We start from the raw sequence: 24,298 nt of genomic DNA, 5'->3' as shown, positions 1-24,298 counted from the left end.
CCTGTGTGTGCGGAGCGTGACAAGTCCAAAACAAACCCCGACAATCTGACACAAGAGGAAAATCAGCCAAATGTGTAGATGTTGCACGTATGATATACTTTACATCAACAAACTAGTCCCTCGTCTGAATGTTTCCCGGCGCTGCACTTTCAATCACAGTGTGACAGCCACGAGGAAAACACAATAAGAGGGGCCAGTCTGGGGTTCACTGCCATCCAGCATGTTTTTGCTGTGCCTGTGTGCAAGTTTTATATATGGAAATTCGAAATGATTGAGTCTCTGTGCTATTCTTCGATTTTTGTTGTATGGGTGTGGCAATCCAAGCTCCGGAGAAACAGTCTAGGAGGCAAAGTGAAAGCAGTGCAGGGGCTCATGCAGGACTGGATTGGAGACCCCTCAACCTTGGTTTAAACAGCAGCAGAATTTTAAATTTGGATAAATAGAGACTTCAATGGTGACAACAGGAGAACAAGGCTGAATTGAGGTATACAAATTGTTGTGTGGAACAGTACTCCACAGGAGAAAGTGCAGGGGGTTTTGAAAGAGAACGCTGGCAAATAAGACAAGTATCACTAGAGACGAGAGGCCATGACACATTTTAACATGAAATGCGCACACACATTTGCCAGTCAAAGGGTACACACTGATTTTGTTTGTAGTTGTCTGCTTGGGTAGCCGCTGTGCCTCCGTGTGTTCATCAATGTCGCTCAATGTCAAGCACATTCCCACAGCTGGTTTAGATCAGAGACACCCTGGGGTAATACTTGTGTTTCTTGAGTGTCCTCCGCTCCTCACACCCTTTCATTAAAGGCCAAGCTAGCTTTTGTCTGCTGAAATTAGGGACTTAAGTGAAGGATGATTGGATGGGAGATAGGGGTTTGAGATTCTCGGAGTCAGATTGATGCGACATGAACAGAGGTAGTTTGAAAGGAAGATCTGGGTTGTCTGTGTTTTCCAAGGCTCGGTGTGTGAACATCTAAACTTTCTGTACGTGAAACAACAGATTGAGTCGAAGGTTCCAACCAGGTTACTTGATTGGTTTGAATGGAAACATAAGAACATGAGCACGCCAACAAATCACCAGGAATTTATAACGCAACCTCAAAAAAATGTCTCACTAATTAAGAAGCATTGTGTTCAACAATTGAGCGAGCGAGCACAAGCGATGGCGTGGAGCAGGATGTAGACTGTAGTATCTCTAAAGGCACAGAAGGTATTCAAGTCTGATCCGTCACAATGGAAACAAACAGACCACCGCCGATGCCTTTGAGCGCCCGAGTGATGCGTGGAGTCGAGTGAATTGTTCAGTTGAAATCAGGCAAACGGTAGAGAGGAGTGCAGAGATGATGGAGTGTAATGACTCTCGCACAGGCCCGGTCTCCATCTCCCAAGACCTCTGGCTGTCGCCGCCCGGATGACATATGCACTAATTAACAGGACTGAACCTCCCACTGGATACAGAGGGCTGAGTGTCCAAACCAGTGCCCCAAAGGGAAAACACAGACCACTACCACTGTTGACACGTGTTTGTCGCTGTGTAAACGGTATCATAGTGTTGATTAAATTAACACGCTACTTCTGCCACTGTGGTATATTGTACACGAGCCAAATCCAATTTTAAGTCTTATAGCCTACCCTGGACCAGCTTGGATTTATTTGATGGACGGCGTAAATGGACTGCCTCTGTCTATTTGCCACACCCCTCCTCCTCCTCCTCCTCCCTCTCCTCTTGTCCTTCTTCTTCTTTGGGGATTCCTTCTGTCTGGCTGACGCCCAGGGTGATAACAGGCGCATATGTTTCTCTGGCTCAATCACAGGCTCATGCAAGAGTCGACAGAGTTCCAGGGGTATAAACTAATAGCGTTTCATCTTTCAACGCTCGGTGCGTTGGAACAGTCATTTATAATATATGAGCAGCAAGAGGCAGCATATGTTTGTCTCTCTCTCTCTCTCTCTCTCTCTCTCTCTCTCTCTCTCTCTCTCTCTCTCTCTCTTTTTAGATCCGTAAGAAATTGAATTGTCTCAGTTTAACAAAGATGCTATTACTAATGACCATTAATGAAAATCCTTTTACCCCATTACGCTCATTCTGGAATAAAAGTAATTGTAAAAGACACTAACTGTAATTCGACGTCAAACCTCGGCTGGACAACCTTTAAATAGCCGAAACCCGTCTTCCATTGCTGTCAGAAGGATGTAGCAGAAGACAAACACTGTGTGACATCAAACATGACATCGGTTCGTTAGGCTGTATGGCGCATTCACTGTAATACAGGGTGCCTGACACACACTTACACACCATTTCTAAGAGCCTTAAATCTAACATCAAATGTGTCACATAAAGATATGCAGCTGCACGAGAAGAAACAAAAATATACTCAGCAGCAACAGAGAAAAATGATATCCCTCTGCTTCATATTCTGTGCTGTGACCCGGTAAATTAACACCTGCTTGATTATAGTTGAAACACACATCATCCTCAATCCTGTATGGATAATATGTGACATTGAGCACAAACACACAATGGCGTGAATTGCTAGGAAAGAGAAGAATGTTCTTCAGCCTTGAGGTTACGCTGATGAAATCTTTCATGACATGTTGCGAAGAGAGAAGACAGAGACAATCTTGCCTACGTAAAGTGAGGAATTAGAATGCGGAATGGAAATCACTCACAGTTTGGGGTGGTTTAATTAAAAGTTCAAACAGCAGGGGAAGTTTGTTAGCTGCTCACTATTGTGTACAGCACAGACACAATGCCGTTTGCCAACAACTCTTTGCCCTCTTTTGTTCAGCTGCATGTAGGCGAGAGAGAGAGAGGAGGGGAGATAGAAAGAGAGAGAGGCCAAATGACTCAAACTCATTTTTAGGCAAATGCTGAAAATGCAGGAGCTTATTTTCCCCGGGCAGAGGCACTGCAGTTCTTCATTAGGCTTTATACGGCACAGGTATCGTTCCGTTTCATTTGTTAGTTTGCCCAGTTAAGGTTTCCTGAGTAAAACTTCATATGTGCTTTCTTGAACCTTTGTATTTCTAATGGACAGCGGCTACGACATAAAAGGACGACTTCAGAAAACCATCTCCTTAGCATTTCCCTCTTGATCACTGAAATTTGAACACTGGTGCTCACATATATCAGCCGCCCTTTTTCCTCATTCCTCCATCGCCACATGTGACCAGCCAACCCTGTGCATCTCTATTACTAGTGGACGAGTCACAGGGACACATCTGGCCATGGGAATAACTCACATCTCATTGAGCGAGTGTGATGTCAGTCACAGCAACCACATCTCCATTTGTGTCCATGACCGTCTGTGTCCAGGTGTAGATGGTTCAGAGAGACCTGGTGTGATAAACTGTACGCACAGTCTAAATCAGAACTTGTTTGAAAAGGGCCATCATCAATTAAATAAAGCCTCTGCCTCTCACTTTCAGCTTTTACAGACTATAAGAAAGTCTATACACACTGGATTTTCTTCTTCCGTCTCCAAATCCCATGAACAAACCCCCTGGGGCTTACATCAGAGTGAATTGCCAACCTACGCCCCAGAGACAAGGGGGGGGGGGGGGGGGGGGGAAGAAGCATTGATTCAATTAACTCGGATTAATGGGCTACCACAAAGATTCAGACACCTTGAACGACGCGGCGAGAGCACATACCTTTACACTCTAATCACGCAGAAAATGCTTAAGGTGGACTTTTCCTAATTATGGACAATGGTGCGAGGCTCATGCAATGGTGCGAGGCTCATGCCGTCCATTTGGATTTGAACAGTTGAGTTTGATTTGTGGTCGCGGTGGCACGGCTCTATGTGGAGGTTAACTTTGTGGGATATGATTCTCTGTACAGCAAAAACTGTTTGAATGTGGCTCTGACAATTCATGATTTCGATACGCAGCAACAAAATGGCTATAATTCCACGGATGTGTGTGGCAATGGCGGGCATGCCACACACAAAATGATGTCAATTGGAAAAAAACGATTTGGAGGTTTGCGTCCCCTTCATAGCTAAAACTCTCCATTTATATCTGAAGGCAACGCTGTTTATATGAGACACAAAGGGCTGCCTGTAAAGTTCAATGTCTAAAACGGTCTAGCACGGGAATATCCGACATGTCGTGCCGTCGTAACAGCCGAGACTGAGTGGGAACTATCATGGACGTCAGACCAATTTACAGTATTTTCTTTAACGCAACTCCAAACGTCTTCGATAAAGCAATGGCCTGTTATTATGACAGATTTCAGGACACAGAGAGATGAGATCTATTATTTTCTCTGGCTCCGCTGGGAGGAGGAGCAGGGCATTTAGAGAGAGAGAGGAGGAGAGGGAGAGAGAGAGAGAGAAAGAGAGAAAGAAAGAGGGAGAGAGGGAGAGAGGGAGAGAGGGGGGGGGGGACAGAGAGACAAAGAGTAATAGAGGGTGGAAGGAAAGACAACCACAGGAAAGGAGCTGTAGACATGCACAGATTTAACAATGCTCTCTTTTTCAACTTGTTTAATTGGCGGTATGCCAAGTGAGGAAGTGCATGCAGAGACTGCTCACTCTGATAAGACGATGGATCATTTACATGCTTAAATAAATTGGCTTAGAATCGGCCCGCTCCTGAGAGAAATGCCAACATTGGTTTACGTCAATTTCAGCCTAAACATGGCAAGATGAAATTGATTTATTGTCTGATTTGGAGTATAATCTGGTATAAATGAGAGAGCGGGGGAGAGATTACAGATTTAAAGCTCCAACGGCAACAAACGGAGCAGCTCTGAATGTCGGAGTGGAATCTTATCTTTCATCTGCAGGGAACCCTGGACCTGAATCTGTAAAGAGTTGTCACGCTGTCATCACCAGGCACTTGCAGCCACTTCACATTTAGTGGCTTGAGTTCTTGTGGCACATGTGCACTCTTCAGCACCAGGTGACCTCACAGAAAATCTCTCATTCTGGACCCTTATACACCGCATGCCGTGAAACTCGACAGGTTCTATTCAGAAAAATCTGAGCTTAAACCATCTGCCAGCTCTTATATGTGACACAGCGAACTGCAGGAGGAATTACGCGGGTTCTATTTAAATTCCATCTCTAAATTGGAAATGTTTACTAATGAGACCTGACTAGAATGCATGTCATGACTTCTTCAGTGGTTACGGATATGTATGCATACAGTTTTGTCTTTGTCGTGCTCTATTCCAAAACTTTATCTCTCTCTCCCTCACCTCCTCTTATACACACTGCATTTTAAACTGACATCTTATCTCTGGGAAGGCTGCACGACACAGAGAAGCACCCTGCATCTTAAAACCCACAGCACATCGGTGCATCACAACACTGCCCACAGCCAATAAATACAAAAAGCTATCTACACTAAACACATTTTTTACACAAGAACATTCTGCATCACAGGACAGATATATGATCTTTACCTCTGCCTTCTTCTACTTTAGCTTCTGTTTTCTTGGTTTGCATCACTGAGATTGTGCCAAGGAACAATGCACCCTGACTGCTCATGGAGTTTCAACAGAGCTGTCAATTCAATAGGATCTGCAACACAATAGGATGTTAGCCAGCCACCCAATTTACTCAGCTTATTGGTGAAAGAAGACATTGCATACAAAGTTTTACACTTATAGGTAAATGAGACGAGGAACACCTCCCTGGGTATAAAGAAAACTTTTCCAAACCGGCTAATGGGACTCGAACAAATAAGTGTCCATACCAAGACTGGAGCTTTTGCAAATAATAGTCTCGGAACACATCAGTCATATTTCTTTGTACAGCTCTCCCCACTCCCAGGCCTCCCTCCACCTCAAGTATACATTTGAGTAGCTGGTACAAAAATGGAGCTTTTCATTTCTGGCCAGTGTAGAAGCCTATGACACAATAAGCTATAACTGCAGATTGCCATCAGCTGACAATATCAGGTTTATACAGGACGGCTGTCTCAAAGCAGGAAAAGCTCAGATAGTATCGGCAGTAAAGCTCCCGATTGACAAGATTAGTCAGAGTTGTAGTATTTTCTGTTGGTATGGCTGGGTTGTTTTCTCAAGGAAGAATGTCTTAATCCTGTGTATCCTGACTCACTGAGGCATATCAACAACTGGTCAGTCACTCATGTTACCTTAATTTTAAATTCTAAACAATCTCTTTAAGGAAAGTTCACCTTAAATGTTTACTGGCTGAATGTGCAGAATTTCTCTTATGTCAGTATTTGGCAGTAAATGGCCAGAGGAGTCTAGTTTCAAAGTCATTATGTTGACGTTTCTATTATTCTTCCTGCACTATGACTCAAAAATATAACCTTAAAATATTTCATGCAGTAAATTACATGGGATGAGAAAAAGCAATTCTATTATATAAATGCCAACATTACTTAGAAAATGAGAATGGGTTCATATCTAGTGTAGAGGCACGCCCACCTCGGTCAGCAAAGTGAACGTTCCCTGCCCTGTTTTTCATTCCAACTAGGGCGTATTTGGATGGACAATTAAAATGACCTTTGACACTGCTGGATCTTAACATTGCCATATTTAAATAGTTAATGTGTTTGAATGTAAATGCCAACTCCATATAGACCAAATGTATTAATGTGAATGTTAACTAGCTGGCCTTTACTGCTACATTCAGGACAGGACTTTACTTATTTCAAATGGAGCACAGATGTTTGGCAGAGAGCTTGTTATAGAGTTTATACAGAGACTGCCTAAACATACAAAACATGTTGTGCTAGAGTTAACTCAAAGCAAAGTACAAGATGTGTGTGTGCGTGAACAACCAAATGGATATGGTAGTTTGCATTATTTTGCATAGCAACAGTCTCCTGGGGAGTGACATACATACATGCATGCATGCATGCAATACAGCATGTAAATGTAAACTACACATTTTTAACCACAGTACACAAACGACTCTGCCAACACCTCCAAGACCTGAATGTGATTTTCACATGATGTTGTCTAAGCTAAAAGCTGAACTGTGGAAACAGACAATTTCATCGGCATTAAAGTCATCCGCACACACAAAAAAAGCTTATGTTGTTCATTTACAGTGTTCGCCCATGCGACACATTCAGACTTATCAAACGCAGGTGTGGTTACTCAGCCATGACTTCACCCAGAGACTAGAATAATCAATCTCACACATTATTACTGAACAATGCACAAACACGTGTAATTACACACATACATCATAGCAGCAGGCTGATCCCAAACAGGATGGAAAGATGGATGCACGACCGGAGCGGAGTCACCTAAGACACCATGCTGCTTCTCAAGATTTACTTCTTCAAGAATGATTCCAATCATCTGGCCAAGTTCAGAGCTGGCACAGGGAAAGTTTTGCAAATGCAGCGGGACTTTCAAGAGTTATGAAGCTATAAATATTACACATACATTACATAATGAACATTCACGTGTGAGAGAGTGCACACCCACGCGGCTCGATTAAAGGTCTTTGACAGATAGTATGTCAGAAGAGAAGGACAGGTTCTTACTTTCCAGAAATCAACCTCGCCTCTGCATCTCTCAGACACTTGCACGTACATAGAAACACATAGAAACACACACATGCCGCCGAAAGATCGATTAAAGTCCTCATCTCTATTACTGTCGACAGGCGAGACAGAATATGCCAAGGAGACCCAGAGTTAATGTCAATCACCAAAAATATATGAACACTCATGCAGCGGCACACCAAAACACATGCATACACACATATACACACACACACACACATACACTTAAGTCTTTTGATGTGCTCTATGTGGATACGTTTGAAACTTGAAAGAAAGAGTTTGTAGGCCAGTTACAAACGATGTTACACAGAAGTAGCCCAGATAAGGGCTTTCTTCATTTAGGAAATCAAAACGGTGATTGTATGTGTATACTTTGTTTTCTTACTGCACAAAAAAGCACATTTTTTACCCATGGTTACACTGAAATGAAAGATTCATAGCCAGGGAGCAGAGGCCATTTCTATAGTCTGGGAAACCCAGATGAAAAATCACAATATTAGATTTTCACAATTAATATTCATATAAGTTCAATAAGTACATTTTTCCCAGTGAAGCTTTTCCATTATGCATGACTAATGACAACCTTTCGGTGCACAATATGCACCCATGTGACCAAATCAAGTTAACATGGTGGAGCAGGTCGAGCCAGTGGGAATAAGCGAGAGAAACGTTACGTCGACCATCTTTGTACAAATGTGAGGGCAAAGTATGGCGGAAATCAATAAATCAGCCCAATACTGCGGAAGAGACCCCCTATGTTCAAAATGATTAAAGCTAATCATTGTCATTGAACCTTTTTACAGCAAATAATGACAAACAGGTATAATTAGGTTCTTCACAAATCCTGCTTTAAGGCTGTGGCAGCACACCAGAGCAATAAAATCATAATTAGCCTTAATTAGCCTCTGTAAAGAAAGACCACAATTAGACAGTCGGAATGAAAGAAAACCTTCCAGCTGCTCGGCACGAGGGAGCTACAGATTCAGCAGTATTGCCTAAACTCCCCTACTGTTAAGTGGAATGTAGCACAGCACTACTGTAGTGTATCTTATTGGAAGTGTGGAAATTGCAAGAAGGGTTTCTTTTCCAATTGGCAGCAAGGTAGGGGATTAACATATTGACTGTAACATTTGTGTTCAAAGTCTCTTTAAGAGTAACAGTACGTACTGTTTCACTTCAACGGCACATTATGACTGCAGAAGTCTCTCAGATAATAATTTGATGACTTCATCTCTAGGTGGAGGCCATACCTGCCATCCCATGCTACAAAAGACATTGCATTAAAGATTCTTCTCCTTTCCTTTCTCTAAAAGCACAATGGATATCCTAGCCAGACTTGTGACAAAAGATCAGTCTGATCAGGATAGTAAGATATTAAGAGAGAGGGAGAAAGTGTAGAGTATGCCATATGGATAGAAGGATGAAAGGAAAAAGACAGTGTGAAAAAAAACCGAAGCTCTATAAAAACAACTTAACCCAAAAGGTGAGCGGATCGATAAAGCAATCACTGAGTTAAATTAGAATTGTCTGTCTTGTAGTTAATTTAGTCAATATGAATCGCTTTACAGTGTGACCTAAGAGTATGCATTGTCTTTTTGTTACTCTCACTGTTTTGGCCAAAGTACAATGTTATCACCACAATACATCACAGTTAGCTGCAGGTTTTGGTGAGAGAAAGTGGGATTGAGCCACAACTGGGACTCAGATGAGTCCGTATGTATAAGGCTATACGGTGCTGAAACTATTGCACTGCTTTTATGGACAGCGTTGGACAATGCAAATTACACCTCTCCCACACACTCTGTCCTTCTGTCTTCATCTTTTTGATGGGTGCAGCGGGCACAAGGAGCGGGAGGAAGGGATAGACTAGCCAGGTCTTGTGCCCCTGCTTGCACTGTGAATGAAACTAAAAATAGCAACGCAAGAACGTGAGAGGTTTCCAGAGAGATCCCCGCCATGATACAACGGAGCATATGTCAATCCCTGTGCATGCGTTTGGGTTCGTAAGTGGAGGCACTGTCAAAGTGGCATGTAGTCGTCCAGGAAAATGCAAAGACTCTAGTCAGTCTGAACCGGAGGGAAAGGCTTGACATATGCATGGAAGACAGCGGTGGAACAGTCGGAGGGAGAGCCCAATCCCTAACCAGACAAAACAGACAGACAGACTGACAGCAACATACATATTGTCTGCATCAGATATTACAGATCAGGACATCTGAGGACAAAGCGTTGACTGGAACAAACTAATTTCAAGACTAAATGTGACATGCATTTGTCATCCTAACAAAGCTGTTAGCATGAGACTGAGGAAATGCTATGTACTTCTAGAGGAGTGAAAAAGTAATACATGTATGAATCAAGAGCCTCACACTCAGACATAATTTATAGGGTCCAAAAATCAATAATTGTACATTAATAATGACATAGATCGTCTTGCTCTATGTGCAGTTTTGACAGGTTGGTCTGAGGCGATTGTCAGTGCTACTCCCAATGATGTGCAGCTCACACAGTGCAGTCAAATGCAGCTCCACTAGAAGCCAACGACTGCTCCCAGTGTACAGGAGAATACAGTTGGTTAATAAAATCTGGTAACTGCACAGATGCATTTAACATTTCTGTGTGTTTTCATGTCATGTCCAAGTCAAATTCAGGCAGAATCACACAGCAGTGGCCCTCAGGTTGTAGGAGCACCATCACCCCATCCACCTTGTTACCATGCTACCACTACTGAGGTGCCCTTGAGCAAAGATCCTAACCCTCAAGACAGGAAGAACTGGACAGAGGCTGGCCTTAATACCAATTACAGTTAATGGTAAAGCGCTAGTGCTGCATGATTACTCTGCAACTAAGTGTACGCTCAGCTGAGGAGAATAGATGAGTGAAGGTTTACCAATAACGTGGGTTAACGTGAAAGCCTGTTTGTACAATTGATGCACCAAAGGAAAAATAAAGAACTGCATACATGATTAGGCAAGGCTGGCTCCATCTGCCTGTTCCCTAAATATATTCACTATCCATCAAAGTGTAGACACTCTGGAGTTTTGTAAGCTTTATGAGAGCCATTATAACAATTTCTACCTTGGACCCACAAGTCCAGTTGGGACTGCTGACCATCTGGTTTAAAAGCCACATTATCAAACTGTGGGTGTGTACTCAGGTATATAGGGTGTTAACCTTTATCTTTAGCATTTAACCCCTTCAACCCTTATTATTTCATAAACATTGTTTTGGTTCTGCCTGTGTTTGTATGAATGTGAAAATGGGGCTGCGGGGGATTCACTGTGTGAGCTCTCCTTACTGCACAGTAGGAACACTACAGTGAACTGATAGATGAGCAGGGTTTCTTTTTTCATCACACAGACCTGGCGGCCAGCATAATTATAGCTCAAGATATGAGCAAAGTTGGGGAATATCAAATAATTATCATCTTTACTCTAGGCTGATATGGTAATAGACTAAGCCTTCCACTCACGGAACAGGTGAAAGGTGACGGACAGGGTGCTCACCAGGTTTAATACCCCAAGGCGGAGGTAGATTACACAACACAAAATGTAATGGCCAGTTTTCTCAAGTTCAGTTCAAGTCAAATTGAGGCAATAATCTGTCTTCTTCCTCGATAAACCCCTGGTAGAAGGAGCAAATCAACCAAGTGGGGACAAAGAAAACAAAGAGCAGCTCATCTTGAGAACTTCGAAACATACAACTCAGAGGCTTATACAGATCCAATACAGTGACTCTAGAATGCCATCCAGACTAGAAAGTTTGGACTGTTAACTGGACAGATATTCAGGACTACTAGAGGACTACATTACAGATGTTCATCAGCTACAAGCACCTGAAGATTCCACAGAAACATCAGAACCATGATGAGGAGGCAAGAAAAGCAGCAACCGAGAGCCTCCAAATTCAGCAACCAAAGGTAAGACGTGGAAACTGGACATATCAAGACTGGGAAAAGAGACCAAGACATTTTAACACACTAGAGTAGCTCTCACCAATGTCAAACACAAGAGTCATCTAATGTAGTGTGGTTTTTGCTTTGAAGGCACTTCTCAAATGAGTCCCATCTTTAATTAAGTGAGGATCCACTTATGCAGTGGAAGGAAACAAGTTTTTTTTCTAAACTATTCTATGGCAGATTGCCTGGCATAATCTGTGCAAACTCTGCCTGCTGGGAGAGTGTGCTTTCTGCTGCGTTTTTGTTTTGTCATAGAAAATATCCCCAATGAAATATCAGATTAAAATCCAGTTTATGTCTGTCTCTTTCTCCTATCCTCATGCTGAACTGGTCAGGTAGTTGCTCAAATGTCACTAAAATTAATCTTCTCTTCCCTTTCCATGGAGGATTCCACCTTGTCCGACATCCAGAGATGGTTCACTGCCTGGTAGATGGAAGAGAACTGGCAAGGACAGCTCGGACAGAAAGACAGCACAAGAACACTAATAGGTGCAAACCAAAAGCAGGTTTTTCTCACCAGGTCAACAGGCAAAAGGCTCCACTACATAGGACTACGCACAAAACACTTCTTAAAAATCAAGCACATACTATACGATATGTTTCATAGTACAACTGGGTTTTTGGTGTTGTATCCAGAAACATCCGTGCTCAGCTAGGGGACATTACAACAGGTAGCAGAGAATGGCAGTGACAAACAGCTATGATACTGTGGGACCCTTCAGGTTTGGTGAAACACACAATGCCACATTTTCTCTTACTTAAAGGTTCATGCTGTATCATGTATCATGTACTTGTGTGTATGTCGTCACAACATGCCTTGAGTGCAAGCGCATTAGAGGGGCATGTGATTTTTCTTTTCAAATGTATGTTGTACAGCAAGACGTACAGGTAAAGGTGGTAAACAAGAAAGAAAAGGGCAGAATAAGGATGAGGTGTGGGTAGAGAGCAGTGTGGCAGGTGATTTATGTTTGTGTCCCTATCTGCTGAGAGATGAATGACTCCTATTCTCAGTATAATCTCAGTCCATCTTTGCACCAATCATAGTTTTGGAGTTCATTGTGATGAATGTGAATGACAGGCATGACCAAAAACCAATAATAAACAAATAAAAATAAACCGCCTAAGGAGCCTAAAGCTGTCAACTTACAGCACTTAGTTGAAGACGTACACTAAACTCATTTAGGTCAAAACCATAAACGTATTCACAGAAGAACATAGTAGACTTCGATTCAAACTTTGTTCAACTTCTCTACCTCACCAGTTCATAAGGTTCATACTTCTTCTCAAAACGACATTTTAAATTTACATTCCATAGCAATACTTTGAACAAAATGGTCTTCAGAAAATACTCTCACAGCAGGACAGGCATGGAAAAGCAAAGTTTGAGGATAAATGGCTTTACTCCACATGACTCCGGAGACCTCCTTTTCCCTGACTGAAAAGTTGATGTCTGGTGTTTACATGGAGCTTCATTGTTCTCATCTAGCTTGGAACCGAGCAGGAGACATGTAATCCTACTTCATGCAGACTTTTCTTCTGTAATCTCCTGTTCACTGAGTACACACAAGTCACATTTGACAGCTCCAGAAAAGATCCAAACTGTGCAGCCATCTGTGATGTGCCTCTGAGTTTATCTGTCAGTCTGTCACACTCACTCTGTTTGACTATCACTATCTATAATTCTGTCTATCAACACGGCAAGGCTTTAAGTTTGCTAGCCTGTTTGTTCTTGCAGTATATCGATCAGTAAAATTTGTGATCAGGCACCTTGCACAGGTACAGCAATGGACAGTCCATCAATGGTGGATTTAAGAATGGATTTTAACAGTTTAGTTCACAGATTAATTCTGCAGTGCCTTGGGGGGATTCTCTCTGTTCTTCTTAACTGCTCTCCTTTTGCCGGTCTTCACTTTCCTTCCTCTTTCTATTCGCACAGCACCTACAGCCAGAGCCATGGTAAGACACAATGAGTCATTTCAGCCAAGTGGCCAACAACCTTAAAGGCGCAACAATAACAAGCACAGAAACCAGGCTCCTGGCCTTTCTATCGATGTCTGGAAATAGAATCAAAAAGACATTCAAAGAGAGCAACCTATAGGTAACCAGGAAACCAACAAAGCACCTGAGCACGAGGAGGCAGCGATTGGCTGGAAAGAAAATCTTGCTATGCTATTAGCAGGGAACATTTCCAGTGTCTCCATTGTGAAAGCAGAAGAGAGGGCAACGGTTGTGAGGAGTGTTGACACAGAGGCACAGCAGTAAAGAACTTAATGCTGTGTAGTTGCATAAAAATGTTACATGGTCTCTCTATTAGTGTGATCCTGTGTGACAGAAAGGAAGCCAGAGAGAGAGAGGAAGGAAAAAAGAAAGTGTAAGACATCCGTCAAAATGATCCCACTTTATTTCACTGTTCAGCCAATTAAGGGTAAAATATTTCTTCTTTGCTGGCTTTACGTGGAGTTCCAGAACATCAGGCACTGCGTAAGCTCATTTTCACATTTGTCTCTCCGAGGAAATTGCAAGGGAATCTCGACAGACGAAAGCATTTACTTCTGCATAACTAAACTGCCACCAAGAGCACAGCATGAAAATTGAACATCCCATACCACCGTCTGCAGCAAACACACACACACAAACACACATATATGCTTTAGTATGATCACAGAGAGGAACGGAAACATTGACACAAGTGCAAGGAAGGGTTTGGATCGGATCAATGTCACAGGCTGGTGCTTCTGCAGTTTTTCAGCCAGCGAAGCCAGCGAAGCATGAGAGCGGCAGCATCTTAAGGGAAACTGCTGGGTAAAGATTTCATTATGAAAGATGTTGGACTGGATCTTTTATTCTGCCTCGGCACAGAGCAACAGCAGATCGAGGGAGAGGCAGAGACAGAGAGAGAGAGAGACAGAGAGAGAGACAGAGAGGGAGACAGAGAGGGGGGTGCGGGGGGGGACTTACACAGTTCAGGTATAACTCTCATCTCTCTACTTTGTGGATTTAGAATGCTTCTCAGTCTTGTTTTACCCTGGAGCCTTTTCTCTTTTGCCTCCCTTCCTCACTCCCTCAGCCCCACCCTCTCTCACCATAAGTGGCGAGTTGTCAAAGTCAGCTGAAGCCCAGTTAATGAAGAGGTAGATTTATTAGCAGACATCAGTGGAAAAAGGGAGGGGTGGAGTAGCCCCCCCCCCAACGGGCTCGCAACCAAATACTGCCAATAACTATGCATATCAGGATAAAAGGGAGAACAATTGGGATGGATGAAGAGAGGACGCGGTAAAGAATGGGGTGGGGGGGAGAGGGGGAACTGGATAAAGCCTATACCCACAAAGCAGTCAGAAAAGAGAGGGAGAGCCCAGTCAGAGAGGAAGGGGGAGAGGCAGCTTCCCTCTCTTTTATCCTCTCTCCAATAGTGGCAACAGAAGAAGCTCTTACCGTCTGTTGCAGGTCTGGAATTCCAATGCGGATGACCACCGTGTTGCCCGTCGGTTCCTCCATGGGTCCTCTTGCACCGGGGTTCCGCTCTGTGCTGGGACAGAAAGCCGAGACACTGACAGGAACGGGAACACCGCTGTCCTCTTCCCGGGAGCTGCTGCTGTCAGTGCTGGCCCCCTGGCTGCTGTATCCTGTGTGTGTGTAAGGGTGTGTGAGTGTGTGTGTGAGTGTGTGTGTGTGCTGCTGTTGCTGCTGCTGGTCCTGCCGTGGAAGGCTGGGTGGCTCATGTTTGCCGGCTGCCGGACGCAGAGGCATGCTCCGTGTTAAGGGGCTCGGTCTGTGTCGCTCTCTCTCTCTCTTTCTCTTTACACACACACACGCGCGCGCACGCACACACCGATCGCGCTCTGTCTCTCTTTCACACACTGCACACACACACGCTGTTTGCAGTGTGCATCGCTCGCCTGGGAGAGAAGAAGAGGGAGGGAGAGAGAGGAAGGAAGGAGGGTAACAGAAAGAGAACGGGCAGATAGGGAGGGGGTAAGAGGAGATTGCAGAGATGGAGGGTAAAAACATAAAGAAAGGATTATTATCATAAAACTTTGGATTAAAAATGTAATGAGATATACAATAAGGCTAAACAAATGACATACATGGAATGGTGTAAAATTTACTCTAGCTGGGGATTTGCACAAAAGCCAGTTCAAACGTTTTGAGCTTTAAATAGCACACAGATAGATAAAACCAAGACAGACAAATAAATAGAGGGAATTATTTACATATAACACCAGGCTTAAAAGGTTTAGATCCTTAATGAGGGTTTAAATACAACAACATGATCTCATTAGTGTGACTATCATGTATAGAACATTACAAAACAAAGCAACACAACAATTCAATATGAGTTTGATCATTGACAGGTTGATTAATATGCAGAATTCAATCCTAAATCCTGATCAAAACTATACACCACCTGTATACAACTCACATATGAATGAACACAGCAGATGTTGCTACAATTGTGATACTTTGACACAATTGCAGTATTTGAGGTATGAGTAGTACGGGGAGGGGGGGGGGCACATCTGGTTATGAAAACTATTCTTATTTGTGAAATTATCTACATGTATTAATGGTGGCATCTGTTCTTTTCTGCCTCGTTCATTTGAAAGTGTAAAATTAGCATTTTATCCCTGAACTAATCGCACACGTACAGTGGGTTTGATAGTGCGACATTTCAGGAGTTACCTTGTATGAAAGAAGAAGATGAAGGCTATCATCACATAAGCCCAGCTGATTATCACACACCTATATAGTAATGCAACCTATGCATATGCTAGGAATTTATATTGGTTTTACCCAATTGGGGGGGTGAGAGGGAGAGTACAGGAGGGGAGAGAGAGTGAGAGAGAGAGAGAGAGAGAGAGAGAGAGAGAGGTAGAGTTTCTGCCAGTTGTTCCTGTTGCAAAGCTTGTCTGTGTCTCTGTAAATTTCCTTTGATGATAATTTTAGCCCAAATATCGTCTCATTATATCAGAAAAGCCTCAGATTCCCACAGAGAGCTTCTCAGAGAAAGAGTTTAAAAGTAAATCCTGCTGTTACCGTGTATGTCCAATTCTTTGAAGCAAGCCATCAATGACAGGAGCGTGTCAGACAGACTGTGCTACCAACGAGCTCATTTGGAACAGCTCGCTTGCTCTCGGTTGAGGTAAACAAAAACAATTCAGAAAGTTATGTGGCTCACAACTAAGTTCGTGATGGACGTAAATCCACTTCAATCCAATTCATTCAGAGTAGCACAATTTGCGTAAGGTGGAAATAAGGTTGGCTCATTTGGCCGGAGGTGAAACAGAGTTCCAGTGCCATAGAGCCTTGCATGTGAGTAAACTGCTCTACTACTAATGGACACTCTGTTTAATTCCATTAGCATGCAGGCAGTGCATGCCGACAGCACTAATACAGTAGAGGATGAATGTGATCCTCAATCAGCCAGGTATTTAAGCTGAGGGAAACCGATAAGGAGCATCTATTATAGCTCTCTATTCCAATTAGACAAAGTCATTCTGTACCCTTAGAGTACTCACAATAGTTCCTCTTGATGACAAAAGTGGAACAATAACAGGTGGTACTTGGAACATGGCAGGCAGGGCTATGATGTTTTCCCAGTAAGGAGAAAAGATCCTCCCAGATTGCTGGAGCAGCCCAGAGAGGAATTACATCCTACTTGCATCACACAGGATTAACTAATTGGGGAAGGGCGCTTGAAGCAATACATGGAACAACTTTATCAGTATGAACAAAAGATAGAGACATGGAGTAATGGCGGCATCCATTATTTCTTACTTTTGGAATGTTTCCAACAAAACCCATCTTATTGGTGATTATTTACATTTGTTTTCATTTCCACAGGCATCTAATGTACCACCACAGGTTTCTTTAAGTCCAGTTTGGTTACTTGGTCTCACAGTTCTTGTGGTAATAGTGACAGCAGCATATATTGGGTATTAATATGCAGATTGGTGCTCAACGTCATTGGTCTGCTGTTGACATTCAGCAATGGTTTTGCATCAGTGCGTCAGTGCTTTGCTACCCACAGGAATATGCCCTCTGTGGGTGAAACCTTCTGTGTGAGCAAAACAACATTGTTGTGCATAAGCGGCGTGTAAAGTAATTGGTGAAAAACGAATGAAATGCATCCCATATGTTGTTGCATCCTCATTAAGTGCGAATAAACTGTTTCCATCACCTTCAATCCCAATATCCACCTCAGCCAAGCGCATAGAATAAGGAATCCGAATTTCAAAGTTTATGTGAATTCCTAGTGTTTCCATTCAGAGCTTTCTTATGCGCAAATTCAAAATTCCCATAGAAGCAGTTGGCTGGAAAAACACACTTTTAGAATCTTAACACTTCTGCTAGCTTTGTCCAGCTTTCACTTTAGGTGCACCTCACTGCATATCTGATACCTGCCAGGTATGACTAACTAACTCTGAACTAACAACACCAATGTAGCTGTGGATGCAGTGAACGTATAGCTTCGCACTGCAGTCCAGATTGTTTTTCACTGCACTGCTTGGGAACATTAGGAGAAGGGACTAGAATTATAAAGAGACCCACTCTCATGCCTCAGATCACAACTACTGCCTGCTCTCTCCCCAGCTCAGATCTCTTCCACTCCACACCAACCCATCTCTTGCGTTACAGCCCGGTGAAAACAAAGTGAATAATTCATGACAGTACAGAGCAGTGTGTGTGAGGATCTAGTGCAATGCATGCATACAGTATACAGTATCAGTACCATTCACCAGGCTTTACAGCATTGGAGGAAACTCATACACACCACGACAAAATCCACCGCCACACACCTCCACCTACTTCTCGCTAAATGCATTGAAATAGAAAGATGGGGCACAGGAGGGAAGAGAGATAAAGGTGAGCGCTTGGCTAAGGCAGCGTGAATCACAGAGCATCAGAGAGGATGCGGCTGAGAGTCAGTGGGCCAAGGAAAAAGTACAGAAAAGGGGGAGCGTGAAGAAAGAAAGGGGGGGAACAGAGAAGGAAGGGGAAAAAGTGAATAAAAGGGCAGGAGAAAAAGAAAGAGGGAGGGAGAACGATTCATACAGTCTGCTATGACAAAGCAGCCACGTCGCCCATGGCCTGGACTAAAAGTGATAACTGTTCACGGACCCTATCAGTCTACTTCACGCTCCTCCACACCTGGAAAAGCAAATGTCATGGGCACTCGCAAACCGAAGTCAACCGAGGACACATTTATTCTCCTCTTCATCTACACACACAATACAAAACGCCCTGCATCTCCCTGTCCTGAAAAGATTTCATTCCTTCATTCATCTTCTATTTCCTGGCTCCCTCTCTTTTTGAAAACCATCACAACAAGCAGGAAGACAGTGCCTCTGCCTGCCTGGGTCTTCAGCAAGTAATGAATTTTTGAATTTGACAAGTTGCCAGTCCACACGGCTAACACATAGTGAAAGGCAAACCTGTTCACGATAAATGGAAACTTTTTTAAGTCATCTAACCTGCATGTATTTGGAGATGGCATGAAAAGTCTGTGCAGACACTAGCAAATGGTGTAGAGAATGCTTTCATGGGAAAGATGCCATCTACCGCATCAAGGAATCCATTTCGTTGCCATTGTTGTTGCTTATCTGCAATGTACAGTGCTGAGGACAAAGACGGGTTCAGACAGCTATGCACAACATAAACATCTGCCAGGTGGCTAATATCCCAAAGCTGAAAAGAAGCATCAGCCCTGGCTCCTCATTTAGACACACCCCATACCCCCATACCTGCCATATGATGACCGAGAGGACTAATGACGGAAACTTTGCAGTATGTATAGAGATCTTTTTAAAACTATTACAGGTGAAGTCTATAGTATTATTGATGAAGACTTATATCATGATAAGTGTTTTGTATTGTAGTATTTTAATTAAAATATATCATTATTAATAAATATATTCTCCAATCACAACAAAACTAATCAATGAATGTCTGCTGAATGTTGCTGGAGCTCTTGAGTTTTCTGGTCATAAGCAAAAAGTTAAAAACAAGAGAATCTAGGTGTTTGTTTCCAAAAGTTCCAAACAGATCACATTAAAATCACATCAAGACTTTGTGCATTGCAATCAAATTGAATCAAGATTTCAGTCTCAATGTGCAGCCTTTTGTTTTGTTCTGGACTTGTAGGCAAGACGCCTTGTAAAAGTAGCCTCAAATCATCAAATGCATCAAAACTCGAGTGTGTGTATCTCACTTACAGGGATTAGCTACACAAACCGATCCAGAGCCCCGGGGCCACATGCAGAGGCCACACATGGAAAATCAGCCATGCTTTTGGAATCAATACCCTACAGTAGCTGCACCAAATCCCAAAGCCAATGTTTCTATCCCAGTTCTCTGCAGCTGACACAGCCAGCAGATGTGGCCCTCTCTCCTTTGCTCTAGCACACACACACACACACACACACACACATCTGAAGTACATGCAATCTAAAAGAGCTTTTCCTCTAGCACATGGCAGAAAAATCACAATGTTACACCGCTTATGAGTTGTAATATCAATACTTGTTTTTAAGTGGCCAGGCAGGAGAGAAATCCTGCTTGGCGAGCCGCTTCATGATGGCTTTACAATCCGTCACCCCGCCAGACAATGCTGGGGATGTGCCATATGGGCAGAGCAGAGGATTTCTTTTTCATTTTGTGGTAAACCTGTGGCATCTGCATTTTGCCTATACTGCAAAGAGTGCATTTGCAAGAAAAAGGCTCATTCTATGCTCTAAAAGATTTCACACTGGTGTTAGTAGTCTGGATATTTGCTGATGCTAATGACCTCGTCACAGCTGAGGTAGAGCAAACATTCATATATAAACAAAATGGAACCTAGCAATACATTGAAAGGCACTATTATAGGCTCATACTTGTTTCACACACCCACGTACTGTACTCATGCCACATTTTGTTTTGAGTGCTGTATGAACAGTATGTATAGTAGTATACTGGGGTATGATAGTCAACACTCTGTCAACTCCTGTGTCTATCAAGGTACACAGAATTTCCAAAGATGTGTGTAAAATGTTAAATGATGCCTTTGTTGGTGTTTGTTAAAGGAAAAAACAGCACACACTCTCCAAACCAAATACATCCACACATCCTTGTATTTCATCTCACCTCTTGCTATTATTTTTACAATCTCTCCCGGACTGTTTATCTCTATTTCCTCGCCCTCTGCCTAACCAGAGATCGACAGATAATGTATATCCACAACTTTTTGTGTTGCCAGGCTTGGTGTTGGAGTGTCAGCTGGCTCTTTGATGCAGACTCCCTATTAATAATCAATGGAGCTCCCTGGATAGAACTGCATAAAGCCAGCCAATAAAGACCTTTTTCACACAATTCACTGCAACATCTCACTACCGCACAATCACTTAAAACTAGACGGAAACACCACCCACTGGGCAGAAAATGTCCAGCTGAACAATCAAATCTGGCCCATAAACCTTCTTACAAGAAGTAATGTGTAGTATCCCCCAGTAAGGATGGGCAATGTCATCAGTATAGACATTACACCAACGCCCTGATATGGATTTGTTGATACTATTCTCCATCTACAAAGGATTTGAAGTGACCTAACCTTCACTTTGGCTTTGGCAATAACAACGACAGACCAAATAAAACCCATGATTGCAAACTTCAATTTTATACCATAATAAGCACACCTTACAAGTGACAAGTTGGGTGGGAAAAAAATTATAGATTTTACAAGTCACAATGAGTGCAGAGTTAACTCTTAACCATTTCATATATTCTTCCAATTCTTCAGACCTGGAACAAATGTTCATGGATGGGTTCCCTAGGTTCCCTATTTTGTGCTTCTCTGTGGAGTTGTGTTTTTAAATTTAGCTCAGGTTCCAACAAATGTTGTTGTTGTTACCCAACCTTGACTCTCAGTGGCTCCATCTGTTGAAGTTTACACGTGCCACCAGACAATACTGGTGCGTTTCTCCTCTCACATCAACACAGACACACTCATTTGATGCCCACAATACAAGAGGTCATGCAGTTAAAGGAACAGATAACTGTATGCAAGATTTACAGACACACACACAAACACACACACAAACCATTTCTCAGTTTTATCCTCATTCTCAGTCGCTGTTGGAGCATTATGTTCTTCCCAAATTAGCCAGAAAACAAGAATGTGTTGCACAAAAAAGGTTGCACGAATAGAGAAAAGGCTTTGTTGGCAGATGGCACAAAGTGTTCCAAATTAACTGGCCTCTTTGGTCCTTGAGTGTCTGGTGGTAGCCATCTGGTGATGATGATGATGGTGAGAGCAGTGAAGAAAAACAGTGTAGAATCAAAAGGCAACAACCGGACACATCCCACCAAATGTAAACCTGTGAGGCGGCAACGAAAAAGCAAGAACCAGCAAACGTCTGCATGCAGAAAACCGTTGATGTAATCAATGCATGGTTCCTCCTATATGAGATCAGTGTTGGTTATGTTTTGTAAATATCACTTAACTGTTTGTGCAAATATATTAATTTATGACGTGTACGCTTCAAATTAACTGTATTTATTATTTCTTAATTTCATTGCACAAAATATAAAGTATGAAGTGCGGAGTTATGTTTTTAATGCTGTCAGCCGTTTGGTTTCACGTGTTGGGTTTGTCCTTTAGTCAAAATTATTGCACACTCCTGTCTTAAAAGGCAGGCTGGGGGTTAAGGATATATCGTACATGTTCGAGTATCAGAGTTGGTGTTATAAAGCAGATCAGAATCAGAATCAGAAGAGCTTTAATGCCAGGTAAGTTTTCACTTACAAGGAATTTGTTCTGGTCGTTGGTGCAATCAACATATAAGAGCAACAACTGTGCAAAAAGATTAATTGAAACACAGAAAATTTAATTAATTAATTGAATTAAAATAAATTAAACGTGCAATTTACAAGGTACAAATGTGCAAGTACCAATTGTTCTGATTGTATGGTCAGTGGAAGACCCAGGCCTTGTTGATGAGGCCCACTGCGGAAGGGAAGAAGCTGTATTTGTGGTGTGAGGCTTTGGTCCTGATGGACCTCAGACTCCAGATATTAAACTATTCAACTTGTACTATGGTTAAGTACCATTTTCTAGATTTTTCTTTTCTCTCTAAGGTGGACTGGAGCCATGTTCATGTATATACTCAGAGCTAGTCCAGAGTCAAGGCTAAAACTGTGCAACACTGTGGTCACATTCATTGTTGAGAGGCAGGAAAACATGCTTACGTTTCAGGTGAATATATTAGAAACTTGCTGGTTCCCAAACATAATGCAAACAAACTACCTTCTATACACACACACCTCTAAATACAACAACCAGAGCTTTTAAAGTGTGGCAGTCAGTAACCTGTTTAAGGTACTTTGACACTGCACAGTAAAGCATCTTAGTCGGGAAATGAAATGCAGCCTCTTGCCAGGATCCAACTGCTGGCAAACCTTGCTGCACTGATGCATGCGATGAAGTGAACAATTGATGCGCCACATGACGGCCCAGGTGTAAGTAATAACACTAATGACCACTTTACAGTGCCAGTACGCCAGCATGCACAATGCCACAAACCTCAACACCAAACAGAGCCACAAAATGCAGACCGTTAAAACCAAGAACAGACCATTATGTCATTTCCACTCCCACTTTCCCAAAGTTATTCTAGTCCCACATGTATTGCTGAGATTTAAATGGACAACCTAAAATAATAACAGATTGTAAGAGCAAATCAGCAGGGAACGCAAACAGTTTTGTTTACAAGAATTGAATGGTGATCGTGAAGGACGCTGAGGAGGACTCAGGCAGTGGAAGCGCCAATGTGTACATTGGAACGTACAGACAAATATTCCATTTACAGCCAATTAGTGGCGAGTGAACTGGAATCTGTGTGTGTGTGTATTGAGTTTATCCACGAGGATGCTGCTGGATGTACAAAGTAATTACATATGTACACAGAAAATAGGAGGGATTTTGAGCCTAAATTAATTCCAAATATCTTCCAAAGCTGGATGCCAAAAAGTGAATCACACCATTCTACCGCTGAGTCTTGACGAGTTAGACAGTGGTAACAATAACTAGAAATGGTTCAGTGGAGAGCTCTGAAAAGCAATCAGCAATGGCAAATTCAGAATGGTCTTGAACTGGTCTCTTACTTTCCTGTGCCGTTAGAAAATGAGATGGGATTTGGTTCAGAATCAGAATCAGAATTCCTTTATTTGTCCCACAACGGGGAAATTTACAGTGTTACAGCAGCAAGGGGGATAGTGCAGACAAAGAGAAATAAATTCAATAAAAAATAAAATAACAATACAATAAGCAATAAGCAAACACTCAAGGTTGGAATGTACACACCTGCGACATCAATGAGTTCTCCAAAGGTACTATAGATTACATTTCCAATTTAGCTATATGTACGGTACAGCTGAGCTACAAGCAATACAACATCATCGCAATTTTAATACTGTAAGAAATTCAAAGGATATAACAAAATATAAACACATTTCATCTCTCGCTTCATGAACCTCTCTAGGTAATTGCATCCATATGCATAGAAACTTGGAAGATGACAACATTATCCTCCATAGAAAATCTGCGAATCCCTGAACACAATAAAATACTTCCCGGAGTAAAATTAATGTGGCTATAGCTACTTACAACAACACAACAACCTGTTAGATATGCCAGCGTGCAACGACTTCATGCAATCCTGTGAAACATCGTATTCCTGCAGTAACGTAGGTAGGAATCATGTTGGCGTTACAGTGGATTAAAGGGTAAATATGGAAGTGTCTGCTGCAACACACACAACATTCTCGCAACATTGTGGAGTTGTAGTTGTGGTTATAAATATT

At 42.5% G+C, this 24,298-nt stretch overlaps 1 protein-coding gene across 4 annotated transcripts in view; it reads right to left on the bottom strand.

Moving 5' to 3' along the window:
- Nucleotides 1–24,298, bottom strand: part of shank3a (SH3 and multiple ankyrin repeat domains 3a) — a 151,078-nt gene that overhangs the window by 95,089 nt on the left and 31,691 nt on the right. For all 4 annotated transcript variants that reach the window (XM_076142111.1, XM_076142107.1, XM_076142108.1 and 1 more), the window contains one exon: nucleotides 14,894–15,357. In XM_076142111.1, the coding sequence (XP_075998226.1) occupies nucleotides 14,894–15,208 (315 nt within the window). In that variant the 5' untranslated portion in view covers nucleotides 15,209–15,357. The remainder of the gene's footprint in view (nucleotides 1–14,893; nucleotides 15,358–24,298) is intronic.

This window comes from Genypterus blacodes, unplaced genomic scaffold (genome assembly GCF_046128005.1).
Source record: "Genypterus blacodes isolate CSIRO-AG114 ecotype Tasmania unplaced genomic scaffold, CSIRO-AGI_Gbla_v1 ptg000021l_1, whole genome shotgun sequence".
Lineage (NCBI taxonomy): Eukaryota > Metazoa > Chordata > Actinopteri > Ophidiiformes > Ophidiidae > Genypterus > Genypterus blacodes.
The sequence above is the reverse complement of the archived record's forward strand: the minus strand, read 5'-3'. Positions and strand labels throughout refer to the sequence as shown.